At 47.5% G+C, this 11,647-nt stretch overlaps 1 protein-coding gene across 24 annotated transcripts in view; it reads left to right on the top strand.

Moving 5' to 3' along the window:
- STARD13 (StAR related lipid transfer domain containing 13) overlaps window positions 1-10,912 on the top strand; it is a 585,508-nt gene extending 574,596 nt beyond the window's left edge. For all 24 annotated transcript variants that reach the window (XM_017350153.4, XM_070049030.2, XM_089304231.1 and 21 more), the window contains 6 exons: window positions 4-214; window positions 831-945; window positions 1,842-2,063; window positions 2,989-3,206; window positions 6,781-6,957; window positions 8,340-10,912. In XM_017350153.4, the coding sequence (XP_017205642.3) occupies window positions 4-214; window positions 831-945; window positions 1,842-2,063; window positions 2,989-3,206; window positions 6,781-6,957; window positions 8,340-8,457 (1,061 nt within the window). In that variant the 3' untranslated portion in view covers window positions 8,458-10,912. The remainder of the gene's footprint in view (window positions 1-3; window positions 215-830; window positions 946-1,841; window positions 2,064-2,988; window positions 3,207-6,780; window positions 6,958-8,339) is intronic.
- The last annotated feature ends 735 nt before the right edge of the window (window positions 10,913-11,647 follow it).

The raw sequence follows: 11,647 nt of genomic DNA on the forward strand, positions 1-11,647 counted from the left end.
CAGATGTCCCCAAAGAGCAGCGGCTGCAGGCGGTGCAGGCTGCCATTCTGCTCCTGGCCGATGAAAACAGGGAGGTCCTGCAGACGCTCCTGTGCTTCCTGAACGACGTGGTCAACCTGGTGGAAGAGAATCAGATGACACCCATGAATCTGGCTGTGTGTCTGGCCCCTTCCCTGTTTCATCTCAATCTGTTGAAGAAGGAAAGCTCTCCCAGGTGGGTTCCTCAGCAACAGCAATAATCCCAAACCGGCTACTCCCCAGCATGTGTTAAAAAAATAGTAAACTTGCGAACGTCTCCTGTGCTGGACTTTAACGTGAGGGTTCGTCATCACGTATTGTACAGTCGGCACCTATTCCAAGGTAACCTCATTCCTGGGGCTCAGGTTCGTAGAATTATGGGAGCGGTGTTGGAGGAGGTCGGTGGCGATCCAGAAAGCCTGGGAAATTCTTTTTTGTTTGGTTTGGTTTGGTTTGTACGAGTGGGACGGAGGAAAGTACACAGAGTAGTATTTCACAGTCTTTGAAAGAAGGCTATATTTAAGACCAAAGCGCAGAAGCTTCAGTCAAGCGGTTTCAAAGTTCGGAAAAAGTAGATGCATTTGTCCTCCCACAGTTCTTCCTGCTCTTGTGTTTTTTTCTAAGCCTTTTCCACTGCGAACTGTCAGGCTGTGAGCTGGCCTCGGCCTCTCTGAGATGTGTGGCCACTGTTTTGGTTTGGAAATGGGATCTGGGTAGCATCTGGTCTGAACAGAAAACAAAAGGAATGAGCTTGGAGTTGTGCAAAGCTCTCTGGTGTGGGATCTGCTCAGCACGCTCACGTTCAATTACAGAGTCATACAGAAGAAATACGCCACTGGGAAGCCAGATCAAAAGGACCTCAATGAGAATCTGGCTGCCGCGCAGGGTCTCGCCCACATGATCATGGAATGTGACAGACTTTTTGAGGTGAGCAAAAGGCTCTAACCGCCTTCCTTATAGCTCTTGGAACTAGATAAGACGCGTAGAATGGCGGCTCCATTTATGGCTGTATCTGTTTGTCCCAGGCTTTACAATGACAATAGTGTGCTCTAGAGCTGTGGTCTTGGCCTCCAAGAAATGTGAGAAGCTAGCAGTGTACAATCAAAGCTTTAATAACTTGGGGTTACCATGATGTTGGTTTTCATGCAAACAGTTGCTTCAGATTCAAGGCCAGTCAGCCAGTTATGTTAGGTCTGATCTTTACCTTGGAGTTAATTGGGCTCAACGTGTGTGTGTGTGTGTGTGTGTGTGAGAGAGAGAGAGAGGGAGAGAGAGAGAGAGAGATTGAGCAGTCCTTCTTACTAAGAATCGATTACAGCTTGTGAATACCGACACAGATATGATAAAGAGTAAGCGGATGTGACTTTGGCATACTTTCTGCAGTAAAATTGGCATCTGTCAATTGGAAAAGTGTGCTAAAAGTCTGTTTTTTAAAGTCATATTTGATGCTTCCCCGAACAAGTCTGTGTGCTACAAATCTATTCGTGTTGGGCAAAGTTGCCGGAGCCCACATTTTGCCAAACTGAATAAAAATACATCGAAAGGAAAATAAGGGGGAAATGGAAATGGAAAGAATGAATGGGAAGTCGCTGCAGTGTTTTCAGTAGTAAATATAGCTTCAGAAACGCATTTGTATTTCCTGACATTAGGAAGGCCCCTCTTGGCTTTGGCACCGATCTTAGAAAAACAGCTCCAGCCCCGTCCGTGGCCCTCGGCCCACTGCTCAGTCTTTGGTTGTTGTTGAAGTGACGTGGCTTTCTCTAACTGTTGGTCTCAGCCTTTCTTTAGTTCTGTGTTGCTCTTTCGTGCATCTGTTGCTTCAGGTCCCACATGAGATGATGGCCCAGTCTCGTAATTCATATATGGAGGCTGAGATCCATGCGCCAACCCTGGAAGACCTGGGGGCCCAGCTGGAGGAGAGTGGGGCGACTTTCCACACCTACTTGGAGAATCTTGTCCTTGGCCTCCAGAAAGAAGCCAAGGAGAAGTTCAAAGGATGGGTCACGTGCTCCAGCGCTGACAACACAGACCTTGCCTTCAAAAAGGTAACCCCAACACCCCCTGTCTGCTTCTCAAGTAACTGGCTCAATCAATCGATGAAATATTTTTTGTAAAAGTGAGTTGAGTATTTAATCTAGCAGTTAGGATGCCCACATCCCATGTTGGAGCTACTTGGTTCAATTCCTGGCTCTAGCTACAGATGCCAGCTTCCTGCTAATAATGCAAATCCTGGGATGCAGCAGATGATGGCTCAAGTCATTAGGTCCCTGCCTCACACATGGGAGACCCAGATTGGAATCTCAGCTCCTGGCTGTGGCCCCAAGCTCAGGCCCAGCTGTTGAGGGCATTTGAGGAATGAACCAGCAAACAGGAGCTCTCTCTGTCTCTCTCTCTCTCTCCCCCTACCTGTCAAATAAATAAAAATAAATAAGCATTTAAAAAAAAAGGTAATCCCCCTAAAGCCATGTGTAACAACCAGATTTGTTTTTGCTTCAAAAAATAGCTGCTCCATCCACACGTACCACTCAAAGGCCCAAAGACCCGTCTGCAGCCCTCTTGCATAAAATCAGAATGCAGATCATGGAGCCCAGCTTCTGGATCCTAATCCTGTTTCTTCCCTTTCACTGCGAGGTGGCCCACAAGCCTCACACCTCTCTGTGCAGTCTTGTCATTTACGAAATGGACCTTATCAGAGTACCCCATCAGAGGAGGGCTACTTAAAAATCAAAAGGGTTAGGACAGTGCCTGGCACCCAGTCCTCATGGTGCGTGGTGCTCCTTCTTATTTTTATTGTCGTTAAGCTTAAGAATTAAAATGTTCAACGTGAAAGCTGAGGCCTGCAGCACCACTCTTTCCAGTTCACATAATAAGCGCTGCTTTCTGACCTCCCCCCAACCCCCATGAAGTAGGGTAGAATTTGGCCGGGCCCCGGTGACCCCGGGATGAGCATCTGGTGCTGTCTTTCCCCAGGTGGGGGACGGGAACCCGCTGAGGCTGTGGAAGGCCTCTGTGGAGGTGGAGGCGCCCCCGTCGGTGGTGCTGCACCGCGTGCTGAGAGAGCGCCACCTGTGGGATGAGGACTTTGTGCAGTGGAAGGTGGTGGAAACTCTGGACAGGCAAACCGAGATCTACCAGTACGTGGTGAACAGCATGGCCCCCCATCCCTCCAGAGACTTCGTGGTTCTCAGGTAAGGCTGACTCCGGGGTCTGTGATGTTCTGTTTCCACGGCAGGCTGGGTGTGACGGATTGAAGCGTTTTCTGGAGTTCTCTACCACCTAGGTCCAGCTTCCGTGGGGAGCACTAAGCCAGCTCTCCTTTCCCTCCCTGCACCCTGACTTTGCTATATTTATGCCCGGCTTCCTGCTTCTTTCACCCAATTTACAGCTCCGCCTGGCCCCTCTCCTTGTGGAGCGCACGGTTTATTAGGCTGTAAATAGCGCTCATTTCCTTCAGGCCTGACACTGGCTGCTGTTTGTCCCGTCGCACTGACACTGGCTGCTGTTTGTCCCGTTGCACTTGCTGCCAGGTTATGCAAATAGAATCTGACCAGCTTGTCTCCTGATTTTGCCTGCCTCCCCCTGGAAGGCAAGCCTGCAGTTCGTGTAACTCGAAGGCCGGAGCAGGCAGGCATAACCTCAAAACCCAGCTGTATCATTTCAAATGTTCATGAGTAAAATGCCATGCAAGGAAACCTTGGCAGAGCCCCGAAAGCCCAACTCCGCCGAGATGCTGGTTGTGCAGTCAGATTTCAGGACCTGACCGGGCTTGCTGAGACCTGGGCCTGCTTTGAAATATTGCTTCTGGTTGATGTATGGGTTGAGTTCCAGATCTCGGCTATCTGGGTTTAGAATGGGACACCCAACCAACAACAGGAAATTGGCACAGAAGAAATGCAGTATTACATCAGAAAGAACAAGGATTGAGGATATTAAAGAAACTGGAAAATGTAATTAGATCAGTATTTCCTTTTTTATTGAAACCTCAGCAAACCTTGTCTCTTCTCACAGATCAGCTGTGTACAAAGAATCACTAGTTCAATTCCCAAGTGCATTATTTTAGAGCAGTGTCTTTATGAAACCAGTTTTGATGGCAAACTAAAGGTTGCTTTTCACATGGACTTTTTATGCCTTTGATATTAGTCCTTGGGACCTTGACTTTTAAGGGTCCATTTTCCCAAAATAGATGTGTTTGTCTCAGCAACCTTGAGAGAACGCAGGCGGTTATGAGAGTGGCTCATTACCACAGTTACGGGGACATTAGTCATCTTGCTGGGTGAAGCTTCACACCTTCACTCTCCCAAGCAGAAAAACTGAGTAGTTGTCCCCCCAGCCACAGAAGCCAGGCAATGAGCCTGTTCTCTCCCTCCTTCCATCCATATAGCAACCAGCAGCATACTCTTCATGAGTACAGTCACCTCTCAGTATCACAGGGACTGATTTCCAGATGCCCTACCAATACCAGTTCTCTGAAGCTCAAGGCCCTTATAGATGGAGCAGTATTTCACATAGCCTATGCACATGCTGCTGTATACTTTAAATTATCTCTCGATCACATAGAATACCTAATGCTATGTAAACCATCGTTCTGCCATATTGTACAGGGAATAATGAAAAAAATCTATAGATAGTCATACAGATGCAGCTTTTTTTCCCAAATATTGTCAATGCACAGTTGGTTGCATCCTCAAGGTCCGTCATTCCTGGGCCAGGCTCCATTGCAGGCTCTGGGGTACCCCACTCAACACAGTAAACCAAGATCCTGCTCTCTCAGGGTTTGATATTTTCCTGGGGAGAGAGAGTCAACAAATAACAAGAAAGGAAGATACGGTTACTTGTCCTTGAGGGAATAGATAAGGAAGGAGATATTAAGGGTGGAATTTTAAATATAAAGGGCTGGGCAAAGTCTCACTCTACTGAATATTGCAACTAAGATTTGAAGGGGCAGTGAGGCTCAGAGGTTGAATACAACATTTAGGATCGTGAACCACTCCCCAGACGTGCCTTTGGCCAGCAGGAATTCTTCATGTCTGCAACATGAGAATTTGGAAAGTGACCATGCAGGGAGACAGTCACAGTGTGGAGATGTGTCCTGACCACAGAGCGTCTGTCCATCTGATCTCACCCGGACAAGGCTTATCCCCTGGGGACCATGCTGTGCACCTGTCATTTGACACCCAGCTCTAACTCCTCACGGCTCCCAAGGAGAGCGACTGAAGATCTCACCATTTTTTTTTCGGTCCCTGTTGATCTTTGCAACTGTCAGTCTTCATGGTTTGGTCACGTCATCATACAGAACAGGAGCGGCCCCGGCTGTGGGGCTGTGCACAGAGCATCTGTGTCAGGCTTTGTTACTGTCAACTTCTTGTTGAGTGTTTTACCCCCTTTCTCTGCTGTAATGAAACACCTGTGGCCAGGAGACTTCTAAAGAATAGAGGTTTATATACCCCATGGATCTGGAGACTGGGAAGTCCAAGAGCAGTGGCACCAGCATCTGCTCAGCTTCTGGTGAGGGCCTCCTGGCTGAGTCAAGATGCCACAGGGGACATCACCCAGCAAGACAGGAAAAGGTCACAGAGAGCCCACTATTACAACAAAGTCACTCCCCAGATAGCCCATTTGTCTGTCAACCCATCAATCCATGAAATGCATCAATCTGCTCATGAGGCCAGAACCCTCATGACTCAGTCACCTGCAGAAGCCCCCACCTTTCAACACACTCAAACCATAGCCTGGGGCGTATTCAGCAGCTACAGTAGGACAAGGTAAAGTTGTAGCTGAGGTGGATAAACCAGGAAACAGGATATGTGAAGTGAATACAGGGGGTTCTAACTATGCAATCGATTATGATAGATCCCTGTGCTGGGAAGGGAAGTTAGGGGTGGTTCCCCAAAGCTCTTGTGACTCCTAACTCCATCCACAACTTTTTCCGATTGGTAGCCCTTCTCTGCTTGAATAGGTCCAGTGTCAGGGAGCTCGGTCCCTGTGGATAGAGTGCATTGTCAGGCAGCTCTTCTCAGCCCTGAACTGAAACTTGCCTCCCTCCCTCTGTCTTCCAGAGTCAAATCGACCATATTTATTTCTTCCCTCTCTTGAGAGCCACTGAGGTATCTGAAGACATTTAGCAGATCCACATGTTTCATTTTTCTTATGCTAGGCATCAGCAGTTCATTTATCCACTGAGACTTGAACCGGGCATCCCCTCCTCCAGGAAGCCTCCCTACCCCATATTCCTGCTCTGTCCCTCCCTGTGATCACAGGGACCTCCATGCATAGCCGTATCACCCCAGACTGTGGGATTCTGAGTTCTCCTTAGAGTTGTCAGTTTCTCCCACTGGGTTGTGCATATCTGTGTCTTGGGTGGCTTTGCAGGGCCTGTCACACCGATGTGCTCAGCAGATGAACGAATGAATGAATTGGGTGTGCAAATCCTATTTCCTGTACTATAAAATCCCCTCTTCAATAACAGGCCAGAACAGCCACAGAAAAGCAGAGCTGGGCCTCCGTTTGGGGTTCCACATGCACAGCTCTGGAAGCTACAAGAACATTTCTGGGCCCTGAGGGCGAGAGCCGTGATGCTTCCCTGAGCCGCACAGTGTAGACTTTACACAAGCTTATGGAAACCCTTAGCTTCATCCAAGTAATAGCGTCAGAATTCCAGGCCAGGCTTGGCAGGAAAATCTAAGTGGAAACCTTAGCTCTGGCCTCAGGTGTTCTTCTTTCTCCCTGAGCCATATCTCCAATGTGTGCGTTGTTTTGCTCCAGGACCTGGAAGACCGATTTGCCCAAAGGAATGTGTACCCTGGTGGCCCTCTCCGTGGAGCACGAAGAAGCGCAGCTCATGGGCGGCGTGCGGGCGGTGGTGATGGAGTCTCAGTACTTGATAGAACCCTGTGGCTCTGGCAAGTCGAGACTGACCCACATCTGCCGGGTAGACCTGAAGTAAGTGTCAGCCCCCGAGGATGCCAGCCTGGGTCTCAGGGGGCCTTGGCCCTTGGCCCCGGCTCTGCAGGGCCCTGTTGGTCGCGCTGTTCCCTAGTTCACTCTACTTTTTTCCTCACTGCCGTGAACACAGTTTCATAGATGATCACATGTGCATCGCCTCTCTCTCCTCCTTTTCTTACATTCTGCCCTTTCTCCTGCTGCCCTGTGCTTGTCTGTGCTTTCCGTTTTCCTAGTTTATTTTGCACTGACAACTGAAATTTGTTTACGTGTAGAACGTACTGTTAGCATGATGTTTTAAATACACATGCATTGCGGAATGGGCAAATCAAGCTAATTAGCATACCCATTACCCCACATGTTTGGTGTTGAGATAATTTCAAATCTACTCTCCCAGCAGTTTTCAACAACGCAATGCATTTTTATTAACTCTAATCACCATGGCGTGCAATAGGACTCCTGACCCATCCCATCTAGCGGAAATTGTGTGACCCTTGGCCAACATCTCCCCAGCCCCTATTCCTGCCCCCGGCCCCTGGTATTCACCATTCTAGTCTCCACGCCCATGAGTTGCCCATTTGGAGATTCTTCTTGTAGGTGTGGCATAACGAAATTTGTCCTTCCATGCCTGGCTTATTTCACTTACTATAATATCCTCCAGGTTCCCTCCTGTGGTCCTAAACGAGAGAATTTCCTTCCTTTTTAAGTCAGAATAATATTGCACTGTGGAGCAGCAGCATATTTTCATTACGCACTCATCTGTTAATGGACAGGCTTAGGTTTCTTCCGTATCTTGGCTATTGTGAACAGTGCGGCAGTAAGCGTGCGAGAGCAGATGTCTTTCCCAGGCATTGACTTTCTTACACGTCGACCAAGGACTGGAACCATAGGATCTCAGAGTAGCTTCTTTACTTTCCATTTTGTTCTCACTTATATTCCTGTGCTTCTCACATGGAGCACACACAGGCACATAGTAGATGCTCAACAAGTCTGACTTACATTATTCTGTGTTTCTGGCCCCCTTCACTTCCCCCTCCAGTTGCCTTTCTTTGAGAAGAAAGCGACTTAAATCCACCCCTCTTTGGGATAATTCATGATGCTAGACTAACTTCTTGATTTAGGCAGACAGAAGTTGAGTTTTCTCAGTGAAGTTTCCATTTTACCCAGAGGAGTTGGTGTCACTTTAAGGCACCTGATGAATCGGGAAAGGCAGAGAGCACGCCTGGCCACCCAGGCAGAGAGCCGTCCTCAGAGCCTCAGGTGGCAGCCCCGGGTTGTGGCAGGTGCGTTGGCGACCAGAGCTCCGGGGCGGCTCCATCTGTCGTGACCCATTGCTGCCTGGGAAAAAGACCTCACTTCCTGTGTGACTTCTCTCCCCACAGAGGTCACTCCCCGGAATGGTACAGCAAAGGCTTCGGACATCTGTGCGCAGCGGAGGTCGCCAGGATTAGAAACTCTTTTCAGCCGCTCATTGCTGAGGGCCCAGAGACTAAAATCTGAGCTTTCCCAGGGGACACCGAACTCAGGGAAGAGGAAGAGAAAGCGAATGCTTGTGACAGAGAGTGTGCGCGTGAGGAAGCCAGAGAGAGAGAGAAAATGTGGGTGACCCACGAGGTTAACGCTTCGGAATGGAAGCAGTGAGAAGCGGGCGGCTGGGTGAGGACGCAAGGATTTCTGGGAACTTTCCGAGCCTTCCTGGAGATGGCTACGTCTGTGCTAAAAGAGTATTTTTAAAAGTCAGAACATTTATCTATGTTACTTAAAATTCCGTGGACTATTCCTTGTGCATTGCCTAATTTGCTATTTAAAGGCTTCTAAGAAGCATATACGTCATTGTAAATAAATGTATGTATAACATTTGTACATATGTGTGTATATCTCTATCCTTACTGTACATTTGTAAAGTATCAATTTTATAGATAATTGTTTTGAAATGGAATGTCTGACCCGGTGAGTCCCTTCCTCACATCGTTACCCTGTGCCCCGGCTCCCCACTGTCCCATAAGCTGAGCAGGACCTGCTGCTAACACCAAAGTGTGAGCGCGTGCAGTCCGCCGGTCTACCTGATGACTAACCAAAGATCAGCTAACCAAAGGGAAACCCCATTAAAAGGTTCCGATGCCTTGGCGATTCGCTCCTGGTATCCAAATCCTGAGAGTGGAGTGTTGGGACGAAGCAAGGGAAAGAATACTGACTTCGTTCATGCGAAGCAGTGGGTGAGAAGTCTTTACCAGACTGAAGTGTAGAGAGATGAGCAGCTGCCCTTGGGCCTTCCGGATGCAACTTCAGTGAGACTGATGGAGCCCAGCAGTGCATGCCGGTGACTGAGACAGAACCCAGATCCCCCTGCCCCAGTAGGGCTGAAGAGCCTTGACATCTGCACAGCCAAAGACAGCCTCTGTGCGGGCTCGAGTTTTCACAGAAGCAAGGGTACTTCAAAAAGCTCATGGGAAAGTACAGTTAAAAGATAATGCATGTTTCCACAAATTTTTGAAGTAGCCTCCTGTATTTCATAACGGTTTTAAACGTTACTCTGTTTGACCAGTGGCCTTCCTGGGCACAGCTCATTGGCATTTGCTTACCAATGCATTGCACTGAATTTAACTTGGACACCAGACAAAGAGAGAGAATGGTGGTTCACGCCAGGAAACTCACCTCTTGTTCTGCATGATGCTCTTAAGACAGAACTCATTCAAGTTCTGCAATCTGAAAGACAGGGTTTTTAATTAATATAAGACCAAAATTATGTTTTTTAGTTAGCTTTAAGAAATATAAACAGGTTTATTAATTTCATGTTTCTTTGTTAGCTGGCTCAAACTACCTATGCATTTGACCCAATCTTATTTATTATTGTAAAGGATGGACAAGTTGATTCTCCTAAACCAATTGCTAATGAATTTGTTTTTATTATAATTCAGCAACTGTAAAAGAAAGATAACTTATTGTGTTTGGTTTCAGGGGGAGAGATTTTCTCTGGTTGTCTGTGACAGAGATGGATCTCTCTAATGTTAGAAGAAAAAAAGAAACAAGAGGTTCAGGGGTTTTTTTTTGTATTATAGGCATTTACGTAATGTTTTCTGTTATCAGCAATGTGCAATTATCTTATTGAAAGGAATAAATATGCTATATATGAGTTGGGTATGGTGCAAGGCAAATCATACTGTTTCAATTATGACTAGGGATTTTCTGTCCACCTGTCTACCTAATAAGGTGACAGCAAACCCATAATTTACCATTTGGACATTGCTTTGTGAACAAAACAAATTCATGTGTAACTCTCTGTGCTGGGTTACTTTTTATGCATCAACAAGATGGATAATGAAGTTTAAACTAGCTAGACACTGGCCCTGCCCTGGGGACAGGACCCTACACGTTTGGAAAACATGAGATAGGCACACAGAATGAAGGGTATTGTACCCCCAGGCAGGTCCGCGCTGCACGCGACGCGCACACACATGTCGCTTGAGAGCTTGTTAAAATGCAGACTCATGCAGGCAGTCTGGCGTGGGCCCCAGAGTCTGCATTGCTAATGGGCCTCGGGGATGCCTCTGCTGCTGGTCCAGAGACCGCACTCTGAGACGCAAGGACCCAGAGGACACTTAGAATAAAAGCAAACGCGACTGTACTTCTGACTCCCCTCCCTTGGAATCACCTGACTGGTTTTTGGTTGTGCACATACTCATCACATCACTGCAGCTTATGAATTCAGTGCATCCTTTTAACAAAAGGAAAAGGGGGAGAGGGGTCAAAGATGCATCATACTTATTTGTCAAATACCACAGTATTTTATTCATGGTTATCTTGCCAATGGAAATAAACTATGATATTGCATTTAAATATTATATTTATACCTCATGTATATTTTACCTCGATTGTTGGTATCAATCATCAATTGTAAATAATTGCCAAGGCAAATAAATTTATATACATTAAATATTTCCTATTTTCTAAAAAACACATGTTGATTTTCATGCTTCATCCTGTAAGTGGAGTGCCTGCTCCGGGAAGAGGACTTCTGTCTATGACAGCTCATGGTTGTGCTTTCTCCCAGTACAAGGCTGTTGTAATCAGCAAACACTCAGTCCAGGTGCCTTAACCTGGGCCTCCGGCATTACACTGATGGGGAGGGACTGCGTTTGTTTGTTTGTTACAAGTCATTGTCCTTAAGTCTGGATGTTTTAAAACCACCTTCATGGTGCCTTTATCAATGCTGAGTGAACTCTGCTGCAGTTTTGTTGTTGCACGCACAAGCGATCGAGACTGGATGGAATGACTTACAGCACTGCTAGACGGTAGAGAGCAGCCACCAAGGACTCAGGTCCCGTGCCCTTGCATCCCTGTGCCTTTTCTCTCCAGGATTTACCTCTAGAAAATAACAATGGTAGCCCTTAACTAAGCAGGCAGCAGCCCCCAGACACACTCAGCTGTGGGCTTCAAACACCGCAGCAGCCCCGTCCACAGGCCCCATAAAAGATGGACCGGCTCCGCTGTCCGCTCCTCTCACACGTGCCTCCTGCCAGTACTTGAAGTTTGCTTCCTTAGGAAAAGGAGGCGTCTCCAAGGCCTCTTTTCCTCTTTCATGTAACGAGATGGTTGTTCTTACAGCTATAGGCCACCACCTACGTGCTGTCCCGGGAGCACGGACCATGTGGATTCAAGCCTGCTTCCAGACACGGCCCATGGAATTCTC

The sequence above is a fragment of the Oryctolagus cuniculus genome, chromosome 9, assembly GCF_051225735.1.
Source record: "Oryctolagus cuniculus isolate XC-2025 breed Fujian yellow rabbit chromosome 9, ASM5122573v1, whole genome shotgun sequence".
NCBI classification, from domain to species: Eukaryota; Metazoa; Chordata; class Mammalia; order Lagomorpha; family Leporidae; genus Oryctolagus; species Oryctolagus cuniculus.